Source organism: Thamnophis sirtalis, unplaced genomic scaffold (assembly GCF_051295495.1).
Source record: "Thamnophis sirtalis isolate CommonGarterSnake01/CBP01778 unplaced genomic scaffold, rThaSir2_p1.2 scaffold_1, whole genome shotgun sequence".
In the NCBI taxonomy this organism is placed as follows: domain Eukaryota; kingdom Metazoa; phylum Chordata; class Lepidosauria; order Squamata; family Natricidae; genus Thamnophis; species Thamnophis sirtalis.
In genome coordinates this window covers 125,494,337-125,520,736 of record NW_028261381.1, presented here as the reverse complement: position 1 = coordinate 125,520,736, position 26,400 = coordinate 125,494,337, and the positions used below count along the sequence as shown (strand labels likewise).

At 37.0% G+C, this 26,400-nt stretch overlaps 1 protein-coding gene across 3 annotated transcripts in view; it reads right to left on the bottom strand.

Annotated features, from left to right (window-relative positions):
• MIPOL1 (mirror-image polydactyly 1) overlaps positions 1-26,400 on the bottom strand; it is a 200,777-nt gene that overhangs the window by 24,142 nt on the left and 150,235 nt on the right. For all 3 annotated transcript variants that reach the window (XM_087723788.1, XM_087723786.1, XM_087723792.1), the window contains one exon: positions 23,880-23,974. In XM_087723788.1, the coding sequence (XP_087579914.1) occupies positions 23,880-23,974 (95 nt within the window). The remainder of the gene's footprint in view (positions 1-23,879; positions 23,975-26,400) is intronic.

Sequence of the window (26,400 nt, the reverse complement as noted above, 5' to 3'; positions counted from 1 at the left end):
ACAGTGTAGATCTAAATTTAGGGATTTCCATTTGTAAGAGCAAGATTTGAAACTGATGCTGCATTCTATTATTTCTACCTGTCTTACAAGAAGCCAACAGCCCACATCCTCATCTAGCAGTGGTTACTGCCACCAATAGCCCACTAAGCAGTTTTCAGTAGACTCCTGGAGAGCATAGTTGTACAGGAAACTTGGTAATCAGTGCCTGGATCGATGAATGGAAATCAGGAGAGACATCAGGTGGGAGGAACCGGGAGGCTACTTGGCTATTCCATGACTAGGTGCTCAAGCTTTCTAGGTTCCTGAGCCTTTTCCCTTTTGTCCAGGAAATCAATTTAACTGCTGGTATCAGGAATATGACTGTGACTGCACTTGAGTATGTGCACACTTCAATGTGTGAAAGTCTGACTTCAGTTTTGATCACAATTAGTTATTATAAAAAACAGAAATGTTTAAAACAGCTGTTAAACATAAAAAACCCATATATATATATATATATATATATATATATATATATATATATATATATATATATATATATATATATATATATATATATATATATATATACATACACTTTAAGTCTATACTTAAAATAGCTTGAAATAGATCTATACTAGTCTCCCTTTATTTATCAGCATAAATATAACATATATATATATATATATATATATATATATATATATATATATATATATATATATATATATATATATATATATATAGTATTATTTATATTTATATTATTTATCAGCACAAATATAACAAATGTAACAAAAAGGCAACAGTAAAAAAAATATTGGGTTCTGTCGGGATGGTCTCTTGTGACGAGCTGAAGGACAGAGAATGGAAGTAGTGAACTTCCTCCCATATTTGGGCATACCGGGGGTTGTAAAATCTAAATAGATACTTTTCACCCTGGCTGGCTGATAAGGAGTCGAGCTCTGTGGCTCAATGGTTAACACATCTGCCTTAGAGGCAGTACAGCACAGGCTCGATTCCCAGTAAGGGTATGGCTAGCTGGTGAGAGCTAAATAGCTTGAAATAGATCTATACTAGTCTCCCTTTATTTATTTATCAGCACAAATATAACAAATGTAACAAAAAGGCAACAGTAAAAAAAATATTGGGTTCTGTCTGGATGGTCTCTCATCCCTAACATGATGAATGACACCAGGCCCACACTCACAAGAGCCACACAGGATATCACCACCATACATCCACAAAGAAAGCAGACAAAAACCCACACTGATGAGGAGGCACGACCAAGGACCAGAAGCCAGACTGCAAATGCACAATTAGCCTCTTTAAACCCCTCCTATCCTTACATGAAACACAAACACCCAACCAATCAGAACACACCTCCACCCAATCAGGACACACCTCCACCCAATCAGGACACAGCCAAGCTCCCACCCAATCAGTTCAAACCCCCACTGGCGGTTAAAAGGAAGAAACAGCCGAGATCTCACATTGCTCCTGGAAGCACCGAGCCTGAAGATGACGAATGAGACTTCGTCGAAACGTCGCCAAGACATCTCCAATTTTACGCGGGAGAAAACCCGAATAACTAGAGACCTACATACTAACACTCGTGAAAACCTCAGAAAACACACACACACACACACACATATATTTTCACGGGTACAGGTATCTTTTCCTGTAGAGTTCGTTTCTGATTAGGACTAATTCAGTTCTTTTCAGGATCCTTTCGGGGGCTGAGGTTTTAGAATGGAATTTTAGTTAGACTAATGGGCACACAGCTAGTACCTCAGCCACACAGGATGTTACGAAACAGCCAACTAATCTGCATACATCAATTCCATCAACTAATCAAGATGTAACAACACAGCCAACCAACCCGCTTACAGCAACAAAGCCAACACTCCACACACCCCCACCAATATTTATAGAAAGAAGGCAGCTCCGATCACGCTCTGCTCGCACAAGCACGAAGCTGAAGGCACCAGCCTGAAGATGGCAAGTGGGATCTCGTCGAAACGTTGCCAAGATATTGTCAATCTTACACGGGAAAAGACCCGAATACGCCAAGACCTATGTATGTATGTATGTATGTATGTATGTATGTATGTATGTATGTATGTATGTATGTGTATATATAGGTTGCCTCTTGCAAAAGCTCCTTTGGGTTTTATATATATTTTATTTCACCCTTCCTAAAATTTTCCCAGGGAAGATTAGTTGGGGTTATTCCTCAGTATTTTCTTGGAATATTTTTATGAAATAGGAAAGTGGTTTACAGATTTCTCCCATTTTAATGACTGAACAGGAATCCTGTATTAACTTAGGATGGAAATTTTTATATCTAATTTTGGAATTGTTTTTAATTAGCCAAAACAAAAGTAAATTTATAAACAAATGTTTTCTTCAAAATAAGTGTTATTTTTTATCGTACACTGTTTTGTTAGAAGCTTGTTCATTTACAAACATTGGGTATATAGACTGAACTTATCTAAATTACTGTGTAAGTGTAAAATGAAATAAAAACTATTTTTTCTACTGAAAAGCAAGAAGAACAAACAAATCCTGCATTAAGTTTATTGGCTATGTCCTTTTATTTCTGAACAAAAAAAGAAGCACAACCAGATTGCCATTTCATATAGAAATTAAAACTCACCAGGAATGCATAAGTAAAATACAGCTGATTTAATGGGAATCTAAAAGTTAAAGGTCAAGGAATTGGCATGTCATTACACTTACCACCTGAGGTTGTTTGAAAATGATGTGAAGTATCTATTCAATTAAATAAGGACATTTTGAAATTATAAATAATGTATAAAGAAATAAAAAGTAGCTAGAAGAATAACAGATAAAATATATTAAACATGATTTTGCCATAAGTGAAAAAGAAAAAGCATTTCAAAGTAGTATCCTGAGCTACAAGCTGAAGAAATAAGCATGCTACTTTCAAATATTAAATTTTTTAAAAGAAGAATCTTATTGGATTAGAGACCAAAGCCTATTTTAGGGTAGCATTCTGTGACTGAATACACATAACATTTTTGTTGGTAAACCATAACTGATTGGGTATGCATGACATCTAAGGCATATAATGTTTATCATGTAACAACACAACATGTGAATCTAGCTAACTTACAAAATAATCATCCAGTTGTTTAAGAAGTGTCTCAGTCATCCAGGTCATAGTTGTCTCAAAGGTGGGGTAGTTTTTATTTTTTAATGCTACATGTGGAGATTTGCATTTACAAAAGGATTCATAGGATGAAGCTATATACCCAACTATAAAAAAGGTAAAGGTCCCCCTTGCCAGTTGTGTTCAACGTTAAGAGAGTGATACTGATCTCCGATTCACAGCTGAAGTCCTAACATTGTCCGAAGACACTTTCCGTGGTCATGTGGGTGGCATGTTAAATAGATGGCTGCATGACGTTCGCAACTAGGAAAGCTAAACATGATAATTCAAATTTGATACAAAGGGTAAAAAAGTAAAATCTAAACTCTGCAGAAACATTCTGACAACGTATCATTTGAGTCCACCCTTTAAAATATATATTTCAATTAATAGCTCTACCAATTTATAGCACACCAAGAAGAAGGTGGTGAAGGGCCCATTCAGTTAAATGTTTCAACAACAATATCTTAGTAAGGTCTCCAAATCTTGGAGATTTAATGGAACCAACAGTGCCGTTTCCTTCGCACTACAATTCACGTCAAGCAGTTGAAACATCTCTAAAAAAAGTAGCTCAATTTGCAGCTGTACTAGTTGCCGTTTACTTTCATTATCATCTCTACGGAATAGGTTTATTCTGCTTTAAAATTTATACAGCTCATTTTGCAAGCTGATGTTTTGAAAATAAAAAGGAAATAGTGATTCACTAGCGAGACAAAGTGGAAATCAATTCCAATTCGATATTGATAGCTTCCATGTGATGTAAAGTGTGTGTTCTTTCTAATTAAATGTAAACATGTTTAGTTCTAAAGTCCAGTAGGGATGACAAGGGCCACTAGAATGGATTGCTTAAGCATCAATCAACTTATTTTCCAGAGTCTTTTGTTTATTCCCTAAGATTCTTGAGCAATCTGTGGCAGGGTTAGTGTCAATTCCAACTGACTTTAATTTAGGTCATTTTCAGGTAAGAGAAGAGGAAAAAAAGAGTAGTCTTGACAACAATGTTGAGTGCTCAGTGATACCCAAAGTTATTCATTAACCATGTCCTTCTGATAGCTAATCAATACCAATGCATGGAGCCAAGCACACTACTCTAAACTGCCCCTCTCCTGAAAGCCAAGTCTTGGTAAATATTTAATGGCAGTAAAGGTGTTTTGGTTGTTATCAAACTGATACCTTAAAGAACTCTTAAAAGAACTTTTATCTTCCTTCTCTTTTCAGAATTTGTTCAGTCATTATATGGCCCTGATGCAAAATGCTTTTTTATTTCAGCTGACTTTGGATAAAGGATATTCAACTGCCCTCTGTACCTATCAGTGAAAATCCTCTACTTTAAAAAGACTTTAGTTAAAAAAAAATGCCTTCCAAAACCTGAGCTTTGTTTTGAAAACATGAGGGTAAATAATAAGCTGGATTGAAGCTCGGAGTGTTGCAATTAATTGTTTTAAACTGAATTAGGGGATCAGACATAGGCTATGTTGTGCCACAAGGAATTTTGGGCTATAACTACAGTCTTCCTTAGATAACTATCTGGAGAAAAAGTGAGATCAGTTTGCCTATCCCTGTTCTTGTTCAATTAAACAGTCCAATTACATGCTGAAACCAGACTGAGTTTACAAAAATAGCCCTCAAAGGCAATAGGAAACCACATCCATATTCCTGCCAAGAAAATGGCATGAACTGAGTTCAAATCTGAGACTTTTTAGTCCTCAAATTGTTTTCCTTAACTGCAGATTTATTTATTAACTTTCTTTTTCTTCTTATGTATTAAAACTGTTTAATTTATTTCTTTGATTTAATTTATTTCTTCCTGTACTTGGTCATTGGATTAGACCTTTTAAATAGTATAAATAAAACTTTGGAGCCAATCCCCTGTGTGCAGCACAGATTTTCCTCAAGCAAAATTCTTGGAATAGGGAAGATAAAGATGTTTTTGATATGGAAGAAATTTTGGAAACTATATTTTTCATTGGTAACCTAGGCATATATTTAGAATGCGCACACTCTTGTTCAATCCTTATATTATTTATCAATCAAATTTATAGCTGCCCATCTCACAAAAAATAGTATTGCCTAGAAATGTGACCCAGAGAAGATAATTATATTAATGCATCCACCATGTTGCAATTTGGGCAGAATGGAAATGATCTCATTGGTATTCCAGCTCATATAGCTAAGTCAGGTGTTATTGCAGGATTTTCAATTGTGTATGGAGTCTACACAAATTTAGGAGTTTTGTCACTGAAGAAGGATAACTTCAACACATAAAATTCAATAGAAATATGTGATTGGAAATGAGATGGAAACAGCTGGGCCAAATACTATTCCCCGCCCCTCTCCCCATCCAGGAATGCATGAAAAAGAGTAGCATCTCTTTATATACTTCATATTTGTATGATAGCAGTTGGGAGGGTGGAGTACAGATTTTGAGTGAGAAAAGATTTTAGTGATCAAAAAACCTGTATTAAACTTTGTTGCAACCAAAATAATGTTTTCAACTGAGGTTAAATTCGCCTCAGCCGCTTATACTACATAATTAGCAATCTAGGTAACACAGGAATTGATCTACTGATTGGTATGTGTTTATTTGTTCATTTATTTATTATTTTGATTTTGAAGCTACCCAACCCCACAGCTACTCTGGAAACCTACAATGCTTAAAATATTCCCCTTGTCCACCAGGTTCAGGCAGGCATGGCATATGCAAGACAAGTAACCAATCTGGCTGCACATTTTAGAACAGTGAGAAATCTTTTCATCAGTGGATCTTTTTGATCATGTTAACGGCTCAAGAATAAAATTTTTGAAACAGGCCACTACATTATTCTTCTTTCAATTAATATCAAACGTTCATGTCCTTGGAGTCAGATTGACTGGACTTAACTAAAAAGCAGATACCCTAGTTAAAGTTTAAAGGAAAACATGGTCTTTTGGTGGTGGTCCGTAGTATATTCAGAAGAAAGTCATTAGCATGTGGTAACATAGACATTTATCTGCTGGAATTACCAACATAACATCATAGTAACTTCTTGGGCAGCCACCATGTCTCCAAACCCATTATATATTTTTAAAAAGTTGTAAACAGATAAAGTAAGTTTTTTAAGGGCCATGGGCATCGTGGGAAGTTAGAGAGGGTAGCAAGGAACAACCTCATCAGTTAAACTAAATGGATATTTTTTGATTGGCCACGATGGCAGTCATTTTCTTTGTTTTTCCATGGTAATAGCAATAACTACATTATGATTATGATTTTGTATTACTATTTCTCTGAAAAAAGTCTGCCGTCTCCAGAATTGTTTTTTTAGCTCAAAAAAGTTGAGGAATCCTATGTTTTTGTCCTTACTTTAGACAGCTTGCTATAGCAACATGCATAGTTCAATTATATATTGCGTGTAAATGTAGGGGATTTTTTTGGGAGGGGGTGGGAATTTGCAGCTTTCTACTTGACAATGAAAGCTTGTGTTTATGGACAGAATTTGCCCATTTAAAATGTGATATAAACTGTGTGTGTTTTTATGCAGCACCATAATACTCTGGGTTTTTTTCATAATGTTTATTGTAAAGAAGTTTACAATCATTTTTTAATTAAAACAATTCTCTTAATCTTTTGTTGCCTCTTCTGCATTCATATTAAAGAACTCTGATAACTCAATATGTGTGAATATCTATGAGATATCTTTTTCTTCATTTAATCTTATCCAATTTTTGAAGATTGTCTGGACAAGTCCCTGCAATTTCCTCAACAATTTTTTTTCAGAAGTGGTTTGCCATTAATTAGCTTAATAAAATTTACCCTATGAAAATAACACAGGGGACATTGTTCAGAACCCACTATTTCCAATGCAGCTTCTTTATTTCATTCCTCTGGATAAAAGATGATAAAATCTTTTATTCTACAGAAGAATAATGTTACTATTGTTCCGTGTAGTATTCTGGTTTGAAAATATTCCTGACATAATTTCTAAAGTTAAAGTGGGTTTGTGGTTCACCTTTTCCAAAATATGGATTTAAGAAATATGGATTCATTCAAGTACATGCCAGTCAGTGGTGGGTTCCGGATTCCGTTCCAACCTCTAAGGTAGGAACGGCCCCAGCGTCACCCACATAGATGCGGGCATGCGTGGATGCGTGGTACGTGCCTGCAACGCTTCTGCAAGCCTCTGCGATACTCCAGCTGCTCAGCAGAGCATTGCGCAGGTGCCATACACATGTGCAGAAGCACCAAAGGCTTAAAAAACAGGTAAGGAGCTTGGGCAGGCGGGTTGGCCCTCCGGAGCACTATACCAGAATGGTACACGGTGCTCTGGGCAGGCTCCAGTACGCCCATACCAGGGCGTACCGCCTGCAACCCACCAGTGATGCCAGTATTACAGTATTAATATAATAATACACGAGAAAGGTGGTACTACTAGTTTACTGTTAACCTCATTAATTCTACTTACTAAATAATTTCAAAGATACTGAATGGGCTTAATAAAGGAATAATCAATACAAACTGCATTAAATTTAGGGTGTGGGTAACTAAGTATGTTTCACAAATTGTAGAATTATTCCTCTGTTTAGTCAAGTGTTAAAATATTCACAGCAATTCCTTATTTTCATAATATTCCTTTTGACAAAGATAACAGCCATTAAAAAAACCTAGTTCCCACCTGGCTAAACCCGACTTACAGGTTTTGTTGAGGAAAAAAAATGCATGACTTAATTATTGAAATAGATCTATTAGAACTGTCCCCCAATCCACCTTCCCTGCTCCACCTACAGATGAACTCTGAATGACCTGTTTTATGCAAAAAGAATTGTAATAACTTGCACTAAAAGCTGTTGTAATGCTAAGTCTGTTTGGAGGACAAAAGCTTGATTCAGAAATGTGTATGATATCCCAGAAGAACGCTACTTTTGCTCGTACTTTTAATTGTACGATGAATAAATAGCTAAACTAATACAATGTACAATTTAACTTATTTCCTTAGACTTAACAAAATAACAGCTTAGCAAAAGCTAATTAGGTTAGCTTTTGTTTGCTACCAATAGACAAGTGTAATCTATTGTCTACACTGATTTCATTGAAACAAAAATAAAAAATGGTGTCAACATAATTCACTCCTTTCACCAGGTATTATTTTACAAAGAACAGCAATTTTATCTCTATGTCCATTTGTCTAGATAAGTTCTACTGTTTCATTTTTCTGAATAATACTATTAATAAAAATACCAATGTTCATATTTTTATATTTTAAAATGCAAGTGTTACATGAAAAGTTACAAAGCTTTATAGCTAGTTACTTGTTTTCAGTAAGGTAAAGGTTCCCTACGCACATTTGTCCTAGTCATTCCCGACTCTGGGGGAGGACAGTGCTCATCTCCATTTCAAAGCCGAGGAGCCAGCATTGTCCAAAGACGCCTCTGTAGTTATGTGGCCAGAACGTTGTGTGCATGGAACACTGTTACCTTCCCACCAAAGGTGGTTCCTATTTCTCTACTTGCATTTTTACAAGCTTTCAAATTGCTATGTTGGCAAAAGCTGGGACAAGTAATGGGAGCTCACTCCATTACATGGAGCTAGGGATTTGAACCGCTGAATTGCCAACCTTTCTGGTAGACAAGTTCAGTGTCTTAGTGACTGAGCCACCACTGAGTCCTTTGTTTTTAGTAGATAACTCTAATAACATACATGTAGTCCTCGACTTATGACCATAATTAAGCCCAAAATTTATGTTGCCAAGTGAGATATTTGTTAGGTAAGTTTTGCTTCATTTTACGGTCTTTCTTACCACAGTTGTTAAGTGAAAATTATTACGTTAGTGACATGGCTGGCTTCCCCATTTGCTTTGCTTGTCAGAAGGTCACAAAAGGTGATCACATGACCCTGGGACACTGCAACCTTCATAAATATGAGTCAGTTGCCAGGTATCTGAATTTTGATCACATGACCATCAGGATGATACAACGGTCATAGTATGAAAAACTTGTCAGTTTTTTCAGTGGTGCTGTAACTTTAAATGGTCACTAAACTGTTGTAAGTCAAGGACTACCTGTAATTTGGTTTACACTTGGTTGGTTTTTTTTTAGATAAGCATCCTCTCATATTGATGGATTCTGTGTTTATTTTAATAATTCAGAATCTATATACTTACTTATTTGATAGTGCTACAGCTACATGGCTAGATACTCAGTAATGATATTTCCTTTAGTTTCTGTGGCTTTCTTCATTTAAATAAGTACCTAACTAAAGAGGTAAATTAACATATGAGTTTTGGACAGAATCAGGGACAAAGATTCCCCTGAATTTCAGGCACGTTTTGAAGAGTGCTTTAATTTCTACTTTTTTAGCATGGGAAAATGTATTCCAAAGTTTGGGTCTATCTCTTGCACAAAACATGTCCCCAAGGGGCGCACTTCCTCATTTGTAAAAGAGACAATTAAATATCTAGGTGCTACCAGTGGTAGCAAATGTGACTGAACAGGGCATTAGTGCATATAAACACTAGTAGACATTGATGGTTATGATATGATAAGGAATAGAACCCAAGCCCAAGATGAATATTGCATAGGTCATTTGGTGAAGGAATTGCTCCTGCCCCTTATGTTTTAACACTCAAATAAATTCTGCAGTATGTTAATGCTAATGTTAAGTATAATATCCTGCAAAAAGGTGAAAGTTACCAGCCAGAGTTTGCTCAATTACAAGTGTATTTCCTTATAGCCCATCTACCAATATACCAGTATAAACATACACTTTCCTAAGAAAGAGATATGTGCCCTCAGCATAAGGATATAAGTAGAACAAAAGTTCTCAACAAAATTAAAACAAAGAATGATTCCAGATTCTCTGAAATAAATACTGTTAATTGGGAGAACATTAATATCCATTTTTAAGCAAAAGAGATTATCAGGCTTACTTAGGCATAACTACTAATTATGTTTTAAGTCTAGAAGTACCTATTTTAAATTATATGAAAAAACAGGTTGTTTCCTAAATCTAATTCAACATCTTTCCAGTCATAATAACAATAGATTCACCGTAAATGTTATCAGATAATCAATTTGGTGTGGTGGTTAAGGCACCAGGCTAGAAAGTGGGAGACTGTGAGTTCTAATCTTACCTTAGGTGCAAAGACATCTGGGCAACTTTGGGTCAGTCATTCTTTCTCAGCAGTATGAAAGAGGCAATGGCAAACCACTTACGAAACTTTGCCAAGAAAACTGCAGGAAGTTGTCCAGCACAATCATCACCAGTTGAGACTGAATTGAAAGCACTGACTATGTCTGAGTGAGAGAGAGTGTGGATGTGTGGGTGTATATGTATTCCAATCAATTCAAATGCTAATGTAGAATGTAGCGTATTTTCTTCACAATTTGATTATAAACAAATGTTTTAGAAAGAACCAAGACTGTGTCATTATGACTTTTACATAAGCTCTTCCACCTATAAAATACCTACCATATTTTTCAAAGTATAAGACGCACCAAGATTTTGAAGAGGTAAATTAAAAAAAGTTTTTGCACTCTGCAGACCTCCCAAACCCTCTGCATGCTTCAATTTTTGTGAAAAACAGGGCATGCAGAGAGTTTGAGAGGCCTGCAAAGTGCTCCTGGGGATTGTTTCCCACCAAATGAGCAAAAAATAGCACGTTTTTCATGAAAATGGCCCCATTTTTTGCCAAAAAAGGGCATTTTTGCAAAAAAAAGAAAGAAAAAAAAGAGAGCTTTAGGAGGCTTGTAGAGTGCTCCTGGGGGCTGGAGGGGGGAGAAAGAGCAAAAAATGGCCTGGTTTTTGCTTTCCCCAGCCTCCAGGAGCACTTTGCAGGCCTCCCAAACCCTCTGCACATCCCTTTTGGTGAAGGGGCAAGCTTTCAGGAGGCCAAAATGCTGTATTCAGTGTATAAGATGCACCCAGATTTCCATTCTTTTTTTGGGGGGGAAAGGGTGCGTCTTATACTCCAAAAAATACGGTAATGCTTCTGAGAATGAAAAATTCTAACAAAATTGTTCTGAAAGCTCGTGATTAAAAGTGAATAGACAATAAAAGCTGTCAATCCTAGAAACTATCTTTTTGGAATGAAAGGCGTTCTTTGTCCAAGCCGTGCGATTTACAAGAGACTTAAATGTGCTGTAATTTTCCGGAACATAGAAAAGTGCACTCAAAAATTAAAGCATATCACATAATTCTGTCTTGAAATGAAACCATTCTTCCTCAAAAATTTTTCTGGGGCACTTTAAAGATGATCTCAGGGGCACCCAAGGAGAAAAGTTCAAACTTCTAAGAGTGAACAACTATCCAGTGGAGAAGAATTTCAGCAGCCTGCCTCATCAAGTACTGACAAATGGAATGTGAGAACTGTTCCTTAGATGAAAAGAGACAGACAGAACAATTCAACTAATGGGATCACATTGAGCTAATGGGATCACTCTGACTTGCCTAGCTTCTGTAGGCATATGTCAAACTGCTAATGTTATTTTAAGGTCATTTCTTTTATTTGTATATTCACTGTCAGTCGGCCATGACTGGCTTGGAGAATTTTGCGGCAGTTAAAACACATCCACATACTTTTAAAAGATGTAAGGCATAAAGCAAACTCCCTTAAACACATGTTGCTGAAAAGAATAGCACTGACATGCATACTGGAGCCAAGGTCCTTTATTACATTCTCAGCTAACTTTTCTAGCATAAGTTTCTTTGATGACTATTTAAGTGTGAAGTTCAATACATGTACCGTGAAGATGCTACCAAAAAACCCTTTAACCTTCCCTTCAACACACAACACTAGTAGTGTTGCAGCATGTTCTGAAGGGAAACAGTGTGTAAATATAACCCAGTTTTGTGGAACAAATTCAATACTGGGCACTGCATAATACTGTGGCCAGAATAGAGCCTGTATGTTGTCTTGTTGGCCTGGAACTCCCAGAGTGCTAATAACTGAAGGTCTGAGTTCAGTGCAGGTTAAAAAAAAGGCCCATGGAATAGCAATCCTTCAGAGATTAGGGACGCCCTGTTCCTGTTAGCCTTCATTAAGGAATTAAAGACCCAGTTGTCCTCCCAGGTGTTTGCTCTGTTTGATTAGTCATGTTCTGCTGGTAATGTTGTTTGATGTTGTCCCTTATAGTTTGGATTGTGTTTGTGGTCTCGATTGTTAGGGTTTTGTTAAAACTGTGTTTCTCAACCTTGGCAACTTTAAGATGCATGGACTTCAAATCCCAGGCTTCCCCAGCTGGCATGGTTGGTTAGGGAATTCTGGGAGTTGAAATCTACACATCTTAAAGGTTGAGAAATACTACTGTCCTTGTTTTTAATCTTTGCATACTGTCCAGAGTAGTTTTTGGAATTTATAAATTGTCTTTAAAAACCCACTTTTTCCAGAATGCTATATCTATTGATTCCCACCCATTTCGGATGTTATTTGGGATTACAGTATATAAACCAAGAAAGTAAATATATGGAAGTATGATGCCAATGGGTTCTGGAAAAACTGTTAGAATTTCCCATTTATGTTATCATTTTGATTTTCAGAAAGCACAACTTACCAAACAGCTTGCATGCCTGCTGTTCTAACCACCAATTTAAGAACAACAGATTCATAATTTAATGTTTCATAATCCATGTCTGCCAGTATTCATTAACATTAATACGATGTATTTTAGTAGTTCTCAGGTGAAACATATCCAACTGATTTCAGGGGAAATAAAATCATACCTTTAATTTGTTTGGGAGTTATCAGTTTTGCTGAAACAAAACTTCCAATGATGAGAAAGTCAGATTGGGATAGAAGCCCCAATGATTCTTACATGAAATAAAATGCCAGATATGATCTTGCTCATGCTATCTCCAGGAAGGGATTGCAGATTAGTTTCTCCACAATATTTATTTGAAATTAGTGGTCTCAATAATGCAATTTCCCCTCAGATCTCTTTTCTTTGGATAGGAAAATTTAAAAAACAATCTATTGGGATTAAGAATGCACCACATTGGATTGCTGTTCAATGAAATCCAGTACTGAAAGAAACAAATAGGCCTCTTTTCCTGATTAGATAGCAATTTAAAAAACAACAACAAAATATGTTTTATATTTCAGTTATGATTCACAATGTGAGGTAATTTTAATCCTTTTGCTTCTCTAAGGAATTAAACTTCTATAATAAGTATATATTCGGAGCTTAGTTCAGAAACAAACTATACCACATATGATAAAAAACTCACTGGATAAGCAAATTAGCATGAAATTTGCATGTAAATCTTCAAAAATATTTCTGTTAGTTCTTTAATTGTACCATTGCCACATTTCTTCCTATTATTAAAATATAGAAACCAAAAACTTTCAAATACTTAAAAAATTATAAAATTATACATCTAGCTAAAGTTGTTAAAGTTGCATGTTTTTGTATGTGTGGTGGTGGGGCAACTTTAGAGAAGTTATTCAGTAATAACTTAGGGTCAGAGAACTGCACCCTGGAAACCTAAAGATCAGATGACTTCTATTATCTATAACATCATTAGTTTTAATACCAGTATAGATTAGCTTTTGTGATACTATTGTTGCCTTCTGTCTTGTAACAGTGGGCATACTATTGTGATTCCACACTGGCCTCCTTCTAAACCCTGCTTTTCTTTTTTACTATTATCCTCTCAAAGAATTTGCTGAAGAATTTAAAGCAGCTTTTTCTGAAGCAACATAAAACCAATATGAACAAATCTGAGTTTCTTTCAATTTCACAATCTGTTAGCAACAGATTCCTCATTTACAGCAATGTAGAAACTAACATAGCGAATAATCTTGCTTTGGGGGGTGGGTGGGCAATAGAATTCACAGAATGATCATAAGCCTTGTAACAAGATAAGATATGACACAAATTTCACATCAGTTAAAGACTTCAAGTAAAAGTGTCATTCAAGAGTTATAGTTGATAAAAGCATCTTCAACTGAGCGTAGAAAGTTTTCATATTGAATGGCCCTTGTTGGAATGAACAAACCACCCATTAGCATATCCTATGTTGCTTATATTCCTGCCTCCATTTTCATACATTTATTTATACAAACATGGCCTTTGTGAAGTCATGCAAATCCTTTGGAGATGCTATGTATTAGCCCTTGTACATCCTCTCTCAGCTCTGACCAGAAGATAAGAGTGATGCCTGGGCAATTGAGGAAAGAAGCTTGGATGGCAAAATGACTGATTAAAAAAATGAAATGCAATCCTCTGCAAATGTGCCTAAGGACTTGCAATATTCACAATCACATTTCACAGCCATGTGGGCAATCTTATTTCATCCAATGAATGGTCTTGATCTTTGTGCATAAGGTTGGGGGCCATACCTCCAGAATATACAACCATGGGCAGGTAAAAAAATTAGTGGGAGCAGAAGCAACTTCCTTACTTCGGTTAGTTTCTCTATTGGGTTTTGTAGTGGGAAACTGGCAGTGAATGTTGAAAATCTCTCCTCTCCCTTCTCTGTTGCAGGCAGGTAAGTGGCTACTACAGAGTACAGGATGGACCTAGGGAATGCATGAGGAACCCTGGTACAGTGGTTAGAATGCAGTATTGCAGGCAAACTCTGTCTGCAGTTTGGAGTTCAATCCTGAGATGTTTCAGATTGATTCAGCCTCCCATCTTTTAGAGATCAGTAAAATGAGGACCCAGATTGTTAGGGGCAATATATTGACATTGTAAACTGCCCAGAGTGTGCTTCCCAGAGTGTGGGGTAGTACCTAAATCTAAGTGCTATTGCTATTGCTGTCCTGATGAATGGCTGGCGCCATTGACTTTCTCCTTGCAAACTTCTCTCAAGGAAAGACTTTGGGAAGGTCGCAAGGAATGCTGGCAGTCATTCCCCATTAATTTGTGGGAAGCTGTCAGGGAATGTTGAAAATGAGAATTACATACTGACAGTAGCGGTATGGTGGCGGTGCTGAGCAGACAGTGCAAAGATGATGAAATGGCAAAAAAACAAAAACAAAAAAAACCCAGGAGTACCAGAACTATCTGTAAGATAGTTCATTTGAGATATCTTTGTTGACAAAGTTTTGCTTTGTGATTCAGCATTTTGCCCAATTGAAGACTGCAAAATATTATATGGGAGCTTTAGTAGAAAAAATATTTTTTATGTATTTAGTGTTCTTCACCCCCCTCCCCTCTGGCCTGCGAATCACCCAGACACAGGCTTGGCTGTTTGCCACTCTTTAATCACTTTTTATCGACTCCTTTGGCTAAAGGCCCAGACAAGACTCACATGCAAGAATAGTTGGCAGCAACCCAAAATCCAACAGGCACAGATACAAGACAGACAGAGTTTTCCAATACTGTTTCAAATGGTTCTGTCCTGCAAATGACCCCTCCCAACTTCTCCACTTATATACTCTCTTGGGAGGGGCCAAGCCACAACCACCTGGGCTTAATTATCGTCTCTGAGTCTGCCTCCAGAGCTGCTGTTTCCGTTTCTCCGCCCTTCTTAGTCTTGCGTCAGGGACAAACTGCCTTGAATCCTCCCCACTGCTCCATGCCTCAGGCGCCTCCTGGTGGCCAACCAGCCTCTCTGGGCTCTGCTCTGAGTCTGAACCCTGCACAGGGTCCTCCACATCTTCCCTACAGACTCATATGGTTCCTCGCTATCCAAGTCCATCAGCAGCTCAACCGGATCCTCCTAGGCCACAACAATTTAGTATTTTCTCTTTTTTGTTAAGTTAAAAACTTATTAAGTAGTCACTTTTGGAGATGTTCTGGGAGTCAAACACAAGGCTTTGGCAAGTTCTGCGTAATTCTGGAACCTCAGGTTTGCCTACATTTTTTAATGTCCTGAGATAGACATGAATATTCTCTGATCAATATCCCTGGGGTATTCTAATGTACAAGAAAAGATAGGTGCAGTTCAGACTTTTTAGATTTGGTATTTCTATTGGGAAGAATCAAGCCACTAGAATGGTTAGTGGCCATGAAAATATGATAAAAATCTAATTAAATGAATAAAAGGGAATGAATCTGGGATATAACTTGATGATGCGGAGCAGTGTCCAGATAGGTGATAAGCTTTGGGGATGCTGCTTTGAATTATTTGATGGAGGAGACAGAAGTGTACTAGATAAATAGGAATGGAATTGGAATATCGAGAACTTGTAGGTTTCTATGAAGGCACTAAGAAAAAGTTACTTAAAGGTGGGTAAGATTTTACAATTGTACAAACAAATAGTCAAAACTGAAAAATTTCAAAGTCAATACACCTCCTCTAGTGATAAGGGCTCCTGTGTAGAAATATTCATGCCAAACCGCTGAGGAAATCAGTTTTTTTAAAAAATAAAATCCCACATAGTATAAAATTATACATACAGTAGAATAAAATCTCTCTCTCTTTCTCTCTCTCTCTCTCTCTCTTTGTGTGTGTGTAAAATTGATGGCAATATATTTCTTATATTAACTGGATATCTAACTACTGATATCTCTATCAAAATATTCAATTTCAATGACATATAGTATCACAAGTGATTACTAATTTGGAGAAATGTGTAATACAACTAAAAATTAATTCTTATCCAAAATGGGATATTTGATCCATCTGTTGAATGACTAAACTGAAAACATATCTTACTGATATGCAGGGGCAGACATGTCGGGAAGTCAAAAAAGTCAAGATAGTGGCTATATGAGATTATTTTTGTATGCTTGGCATGTGATGCATTTAAAAAAGTGGCAGAGTTTCAACTGTGTGGACATAGATTCCAACCTGATCTTTTTGTCAGCAGGTGCATCCCGCTGATGCACCTGCTTATTGGTGTTCTCCAGATGCTTTGGATCACAATCCCATGACTTGATTTGTTGGATAACATTGAAAAAAACCTGAAATCTCAACTGCCAGGTGGAAAAGATGAAGTTATCCCCTAACACTAACTTATTTACACCTACTCAGACATAAGACTCATCGAATTCATAGTGAACTACTCCTAGGTAAAGGTTCACCTCACACGTGCTAGTCGTTCCAGAGTCTAGGGAGAGGTGCTCATCTCCATTTCAAAGCCGAAGAGCCAATCTTGTCCAAAGACATCTCCATGGTCAGGTGGCCAGCATGACTAAATGCCAAAGGCGCACGGAATTACCTTCCCTCCAAAGGTGATTCCTATTTTTCTACTTGCATTTTTACATGCTTTCAAACTGCTAGGTTGGCAGAAGCTGGGACAAGTAGTGGGAGCTCACTCCGTTATGCAGCGTTAGGATTCGAACCGCCGAACTGTCAACTTTTCTGATCAACAAGCTCAGCGTCTTAGCCACTGAGCCACCGTGTCCCCTATTAATGCCTACTCAGACATAAGACTCATTTACTTCATCGTAAACTACTCCTAGAAAAGTGCAATTACTATTGTTACTTTTTTTCTGCTTAAATACTATGACACTGTTAACAAATTAATAATTAAGAATAGTGGAAAACTGCTAGAAGAACAGCTTAATAAGGCCAATAACAGATTCATAGGCATAACATAGTCATGCAGATATTGGAAATTCAGGGACTTATTGGAAAAGAAAGATGGAAAGACTGTAGAGATTCTCAGTCACCCAGGTCATGGTTGTCCCATGAAAAAACACCTTTAGAACAAAGATGGAAAGAGGGGCTTTGTAACACCTCCAATGATTATTCATTCTGAATATGTCTTCCCCCACATCTAGCATACTTCAGGAAGGCTGAACTCTGAGATTTTGGAGTCCAGCTGTTGAGGAGGAATTAAAAAAAAGCTATTGAAACTGTTGGGAGGCATTTGGAAGAGAAAATCTATGGACCACGGAAAGGGTTGTCCCTCTTCCTGCTGATTCTCCTCGGCAAGTCACTTCCAATCTCTGCAGTAACAATTACAAGGGAAACACAGACTTGGAGACCCCATGTTCTTTTTGGAATTTCTATGTCTAACCTAACCAATACAAAAACAAACACTGAAAAGCCTGTTGTAATAAAAACACTTGTCTTCAGAGGTCACGAGTCAAGTAAGCTTTCAATTTTTCTGTCCCTTTTTGTAACCATACAATAGCTAGCGTCTTAGTTTAATGTGCATTTTGCATGCCATATACCTAATCTAGAATTTAGTGCATGCAATGTTAGTAAATGAATAGAATAACTGACTGTTGAGATCTTCCCAGTCTTTTTTCAAACATGATCGGAAACGTCCTAAGATTAAACTACATAAAAAGGGCATTGTGAACACTGTTTTTTAAAATACATCGTATTAAGATATAATTTAACACTTAGCACTACCTTATTTTTTCTTCGCACCATTTCAGTTGTGCTGTATCAAGTTGCACTAGGTTACATTCTTTCATATTAACAGAATGGAGACATATCACATTGTGTCCCACAGTAGAGAGTTGTTAACAAAGACCTCCTCTTAATGGGAAAGGAGAAAAAGATTATTCCTTCCCAGTGTTTAGCCTCCCACCTTGTATAAGTGTGAAGGGTCTTTTGTGGAGCATTCTAAAGAATAAAATGAGACTGTCAAGTCCAAACACCATTTCTACTGTATATAATACTTTTTATTTAATCTATGTATGCTTGTGCAGTAAATAATTTTCATCCTTATTCTACAAAGTGATATCCAAAATGGTATGAAGATAGACACACATACAGATAGAGTAAAGAGAACAGTACTAAATAACCATATTGACACATTCATTTCAGCGTGAGCAAATTTTCTAGTTTTGTATGACCCATCCCTTTGCTGAATAGCAACAGCAGTTAGACTTCTATATAGCTCCATGGTGCTTCTGTAAACTCTCCAAGCACTTTACAAATTTCAGCATGTTGCCCCCAGCAATATGGGTCCACATTTTACCGACCTTGGAACACTGGAAGGCTGAGTGAACTTTGAGCCGATGAGGATTGAACTCCTGGCTGGGGGAAGAGTTAGCCTGCAGTACTGCATTCTAACCACTGTGCCATCATGGCTACTAAAGACAAGGATGGGGATGTTCCCCTATTGGAGGAGCATCTCAAGGTTTAGCCTTCAGGGTTTTGACTACTTTAGCAGCTATTGTTTCCAGGCCAGGGATGGAGTTGCAATAATCCTGCATGAGAGTTTGCAGCTATTACATATTTGACTCCACAGATGACTGGTATAAATTGGGCTGTGGAGACAAATTAGGGAAACTGTTGATAGGATCTTAAAAGACTCAGGAATTCATAGCTTTCTTAGTAATCATAGGCATGTCCCAGTTTTGACCTAGGCTTCCTGATACAGTAAAAAGCACATGCTTAGTCCCCAAAACCCTCTTTTTATTTCAAAGGTTGTGAATTATCTTCATTCACAGCCCGTAATGAGTCCCAAATAGTTGTAAAGAGTCCTAAGTAGGCTGCCAAAGTCTTTCAAGATAAGGCTGATAAGCACCCACCTTTATCTTCCTTGAAATGCTGCCAAACACTTAATTGGCAATTAGCTTAGTAATTAGCTTAGCCACATGGAGCAAAGAATCAAAATGGAGCTTCAGAAGGTAAACTGAGCAGCATGAACCAAGTTGTTTCCTGCAAAGGCTCATGTGCTTTTGCTCCTCCTTTAAGTCCTGTGGGAGGGGCCAACCACCTGCAAGCCTTACTCCCAAGTTGTCCCTTCTGTCTTAACTGTTCTTGGCTTCTAGCAGCTCTAAATGTGCATGCACTGGAAACGGGGTAGCCTGTTCCTTTGCTTCGCTGCTGTCTGACTCTGGAGGCTCCGGAGGCAGCACATAACTACTAGATGGCCCTGCCCCCGCTCTGCCTCTGACCCAGAGCCCTCGTCCAAGCCTTCCCCAGACTCCAGACTGGCCCATGTTCCTCCCCAACCTCCTTGCTGTCCGACTCTACTACCAGCTCCGCTGACTGCTGGCGGACCACAGTACTCATGTAGGTGACTACAAGATGATGCAGTCATTTTCTCTGAATAAAGGGTATGCAATTTGGATATGGAAGACATTATCATCAGTTCTTTGCTATAGTTAGATCCCTTCAATAGCTCAATGGCATATTTAGCTTCTGTTAGAATGTCTGATTTCCAAGACTATGAACTACCCAGAGTACTGTGAATGAGAATAGATATAAACTTTGTAGTAAAAATAGGTTTAGCCTGTCAAGATTCTGTCTATAGGGTGAGAGCAAATAAGGGTTTAGGGTTTCGTTTTATTTATATGCCGCCCTATTCCCAGCGGGACTCAGGGCGGCTCACAAACCCAAGGGGGGAAGGGAAACACAAAAACTACAAATACAAGCATTTAAAATAACCAACAGACACACAAATCGAGAGGGGAAGGGGACTCATCAACCCCAGGCCTGCCAACACAGCCAGGTTTTAACGGCTTTTCGGAAGGCCTGGAGAGAGGTGAGGGTCCGAATCTCTGCGGGGAGTTCGTTCCAGAGGGAACTGAATTTGGCTAGATTGTTCTATGTTGTTCTTGCAGGAATAGCAAACTTGTTTATTTCTTTCCCAAGAGCTAGTAGTAAAGCATGGTATTTTTCTTAAACCATCATTTTGAAAATTAAGTAATCTGTGAATAGATATTTTCTGGGCATGCATCAAAAGATTGTAATGAAAAAGGGCATAGGTCCAGGGAATTGGCTGGTAAATTAAGTGAGCAACTTGCTGTGACTTGTGCATGTGGTCATTTCAATGGCTAAATCATTTTTAAAGTCCAGACTGTTATGATAATGTTCAAAAGTAGCTCAAACAGACATCTCCCTAATTCACTGGACTATAGGAAGCAGGGAAAAGTACAGCCAAATCAGATTCTATTCTTACAGCCAATCTTAAAAGTAGTTTTAGCCTTCCTATGAAATTAACTACATGGGTGGACTATCTAGTGGGACTGACTTTAACCAACAGAAGAGTGCAGTCTTTGAAAGAAGAAGGACACATACAAAGCCCCTATTTTCAACTTGTTAAAGGACTGATATGTTAAAACAATGAATTATTAAATCATTGTTAAAGCAAAGCTGCCCGATTTGTCACATGCACACAGAACAGCTTCCAAAGCAACTGCATGAGCCTTGCAAAAGACATGGCTGCTTTAATAATCCAAAAAGAGAGGCTTCTTACATTCTCCTGTGCATTACAAAACACCTCTCTCAAAGGTTTTGTATTATTTTAGATAAAAAGAATAACCCCACATTCTATGGGATTAATCATTCTTTTTTTTTTTAAAGCCTACAATATATATTATTTTTGCAATATTTTTATGATTTTGTTGGTTTCATTTTTGTTCCCTTTGACAGGAAGACGGATTATAATTTACCTGTCTATCCAGTTTTTATTATTTGCATTAATCATTGCCAAGAAAATACAGCAGTTAGAAAATTAGAATATTTTAACTGGCAATATATATAGTTTATGGCAGTTATGCAAAGTATTTTTTTAGGAATAGTTCTCCATTATTGAATCAGGTTAATAAAATCTTTTCATGATTAATACTAAACAGAATGCATTTCATTAAGACTCAATTTTTCACAGAATTTGGGTAGCCCCTCTTTTGCACTGTTTTATACTACTACTTTTCTTCTTACACAAAAGAGATTGTATTAATTTTTTTAGAAGTCCTATTTTTTAAAAAAAATAATTAAATTTAAATTTAGAATTACATATTCTTGGCTTTCCTGTCATAAATTGTCAAAATGTTCTTGATGATAGCAAGTTTAATTTGGTCAGTGGACAGATAGAGCAAAGAATATATCTGATTTGTATATTTAAAGCTTTGATGTATATCCTATGCTTTAACTAAGGTTTGGCAAAGTCTACCACAAAAATTTAAGTGATTCTGCTCTAAATCATTATTCTAACAGAAACAGAAACAGCATTTTGTTAAGAGTTGAACGGGTACCTAATCTATTATCCACAATGCCAGTGAAGTACTGCCTTTCTGAAATGATGATGAGAATTTAAAGGACAGTTCACAGACCCAGCTGCATGAGTATTGTACATATCCCACACTTCTTTCAAAATTATGCTTAGAGTTCCTAAGGAAGGTAGTAATGGCATTCTATCTCTGGCAGTTGCCCCAGAATAATTCCTGCTGTTGCCAAATTGTGCTGAAAAACCTGTCCCATACACCTGCACATTATGTGCAAATAGAGCTCAAAGATAGAGCTTAAGGATGTCACATACAGAAAGGCCAAGACTTGTTATTTATTGTCCCAAAGTCTAGCACATGGAATCATGGGCTTATATTACAGGGAGGCAAATTCCAGTTGAGTCATGGAAAAGTTCATTACAATAAGAGCAGCTCAACATTAGAATGACTTGGAAGAAGCATTTTTCCAAACATTAAAATCACAATTACACTTTTACAGCTTTCTTATCGGTATTTCTTTTTTCTGATTTCGGGTTTTCCATTTTCCATTCTATTATCTTATACATATTCTTCTTTGTTTCATCCTTTCTCATTTTTACAATATATACACCTATATACAATATTTCCATCTCTATTGTTTTCTAAGTATATGCCATCTCTTTTCATTGTGTTTGCAATGTGTTCCTTATGCATTAATTTTACATCTCTTTTTGAGCCAGTTATATCACCTGTTCCATAGCTTGTAGTACTCTGTTTCCTCTATAATTTGTTTACCAATATTGAGCAGAGAATTGGACCAAGTGACTTAAATCGATGATTTTTGGGATTCTTTAAACATGCCAAACATTAAAAAAAGCACTTTCTGAAATCTATGAATAGATTTAATTTAGAAGAAAGAATAGTTATGGTTTATGTCTATGTCCATTGCCTGTAAACCAACATATTAATTGATGCTCTTGCAAACAATTTGTAATCAAGGCAAGTTGCCATCTCTTTGGAAGCTTTTCTTTAATTTTTATAGATTTGAAGCAATGCCATTTGATGGTAAATTAAAATGTTAGCTGTTGTTATTATATTGCATTTTGATTTATTGTCAACAAAATCTCAGCCAATATCCCAGAAAAATAGACCAATTGGATAACAAGCCCGACATGTATGTATGTATGTATGTATGTATGTATGTATGTATGTATGTATGTATGTATGTATGTATGTATCTATCTATCTATCTATCTATCTATCTATCTATCTATCTATCTATCTATCTATCTATCTATCTATCTATCTGGCTAAAAGCTAACATTCATGAAACTCACTATTGTTTTAATTAACTAAACATTTTGTCAGAGGTAAGCTATATATTCGCAATGTAACTGTGGGATAAAACGTCAGTGGTTCTTTATGTATTTTCAAAAAGTTTTCTAGGTAAGAAATATTTTTTCTTTCTCATTTTTGTTATGATCCTAATCTTAAACAGCAGGCATAAGCTGAGAAAATTTGAATACTGAAAAGGGGAAGATATTTGAGTCTGCTATATCGGTATGTTAAGTAACAGCCCTGATGCTGACTGACTTTGGCAACCTGTAACCTAAGATCTGCAAACCAGAGGTCCCCCAAAATTAACCTCCAGTCCAAGAAATTATGTTACATCAGAAATGCTTCCTGCTCTTTGACACTTGGTTCACTGGCATTTGGAATACAATAGGCTTGAAAAGTGCCATCCATATAGATTTGAAGATACAGCTTTGTCAGGCTGAAATGATATTAAAAGGAAATATGGATGTGGACTGGAATTCTGGAATATTAATTCATTTTTTGTTGCATATTTGTAATCTTTAGGAATAATATTGCATTATTTTTACACATTTACAATTGTACTGTAAACTGCCCAGAGTCGCTTTGGATAGTGAGATAAATTTAATAAAATTATATATATAAGAAATGGCATTACCTGTAATAAATACGAAGAGTCTGCAGTTCTTCTTCTAGATTTTTAGACTGATGAATAGCAGCTTCTCTCTCTTGTTGCATAACAAGCAATTTTTCCTATGAAAGAGCAGAAATAGAACAAAGAAGGTGTATTTTAAACAATGGAAAAAAGTACCATTTTACAACAGATGGCACTATGTTTGTTTGTTTGTTTGTTTATTTATTAAATCGATTTATAGACCGCCCAATCCCGCAGGACTCCGGGCGGAGTGTTTCATTTCAGGCAGCATAGAGAATAGAAAATCTTAGAGATTTTCTGATAAATAAATGTAACTTTAGTATAGTGGAATCATAGGTAATTGTGCATTGGGAGTCAAATGTAAAAAGGTATGTTATACTTGTCCCAAATCTATTAGTAATCAACCATGTACCCCTAAGGAACCTGTGAATAGGATATCACATAACAAATCTTTCTCACTGATTCTGTTCAACAATCTAGAGGCTGTGCATAGTCAAAGTCTTTGGTATACATTGCTACTAGCCACTCAGAAACTCTAGCTATTCCAGAATAATTTGTTTCCATTATTCTTTTTATATAACATAAGCAGTTATATAAGATCTCAGAAGAATTGAAAATATATAATCAGTCACAAGAAATGAGTGCAGTATGGTAATTAAGGTATTGGACCAGGACATATTCAAATTCATTCTTAGCCATGGATATGAATTGGACTAGTCATTCATAAAGTTGCTGCAGTACAGATAAAATTAAAGGAGTTCCACCCCCAACCCCCGCTTCCACCTGCCCCATATATTGCCTTGGGCTCTTGGAGCAACACATGAGGCAAGTCTAGTAAATAAACAAACAAAAGTGCATCATAGTCTATAACAGGATATAGAAAGTTAGAAAAGCAACACATATTGAAATCCATGTATTGTAGATTCAAATTTTTGTAGAATTTTCTAACCTGTCTAAGGTGGAGAGGAAGGTGGGCAGGGTAGGAGTTCCATAAGATTGGTGTTATTCCACCAGTTCTTACTGGTTCTAATCAGTAGCGGCAGGTGGTGGAGGCTCCGGCCACTCACCCCCTGTAATGCGCAACCTTCTGTGCGCTCACATTTGTGAACCGGTAGCGAAGGTAAGTGAATCCCACCCAGGGGTGGGTTCCTGTCAGTTCTAACCTCTTTTATAGAAGAGGTTCCACAAATCTACGTACTGTTTAGAACCGGTTCCAGCTCCCTCCCCCCGCCCGTCAGCACATCATCAAGGTGAAAAACAAGAGGAGGAATTCTGGGAGTTGAAGTCCACAAGCCTTAAAGCTGTCAAGTTTGAACACCCCTGGTTTTTTTTTGCTAAAGGGTTAGGGGTCTTGAAACTTGACAGCTTTAAGACTTGTATGCTTCAAATGCCAGAGTTTCTGAGCCAACATTTTGGTTGCTAAGCAAGAGTGTTGTTAAGTGAGTTTCACCACATTTTACAAGTTGGCCACGCTCACCCAGTTACTTGGCCAGCAAGCCACTCCCATGCAGTCACATGGCCAGCAAGCCACTCCCACATAGTAGGCCACACCTACAGAAGAGGTTCTAAAAAAATTTGAAACCCATCACTGATCCCACCACTTGATCCTATCGTATGCAACCCTCCACAAAATAAATAAACTGGACAAATGGATCAGGTCCCTGAGAAAAAGCTTAATTTACAGTTAAACACAAATGTCGAAAAACAAACCTTCAAGTATCTGGCACTGAAATTACATAGCCTTTAAAGGCCATCTTCAGGAGATTTCAGACACCAATGAATAGTGAAGGTTTAAAATCAATATAAGATCTCTGACGAAATAATCAACTTTATCAATATCAAGGGAGTTTCATTTTGTGTTGCTTGAAGTTTTCAAAGGTAGCTGTACCTGCAGTATAACTTCTAATAAGCTGCTAGACTCTATCTGGGAACAGTATAATAATATTATGAAAAAAACATATTACAGCCAAAGCATTTTGATTCTTTCTCCCTTTAGCATGGTCATCTTGTCCTAGTCCTCAAGATTTATTTACAATACAGAATATATTTAGGTACGTGTGATTAAATACAGGTATAAAGTAGGTTTGGGAATTGGAGTATGTATGTGTAAGAAAATGTTCACTCTAAATCAAACCTGGGTATTTTATGGACCCTAAGTCACATCCATCCATCCATCCCTTTGGGCTGTCCCTGTCCAGCCCATATGAGGTCAATCAGAAATTAGAAATCAAATGTAAATAAGTGTATGCCATGCATGCAATACAACTGCATTATTTTTATTTTGGAGGTGACTGCTATTTTTTTTAAAAAAATGCATAGGTATGTGAGTGTGGGCCTATGCACCTTCACAGCCCTATTGGCTTGATCCTCCACAACAGTCCTGGTTTCTCATGTGGCCCTTTAGGAAAATTAATTGGCCACCTCAGCTCTAAATGTACTGGCACCAACTTGCTATCACAAGTTCCTTTATTGATGAGTTTCGGTGATACAATTCTTCCAGAGTTCTAACAGGCAAATCTTGATT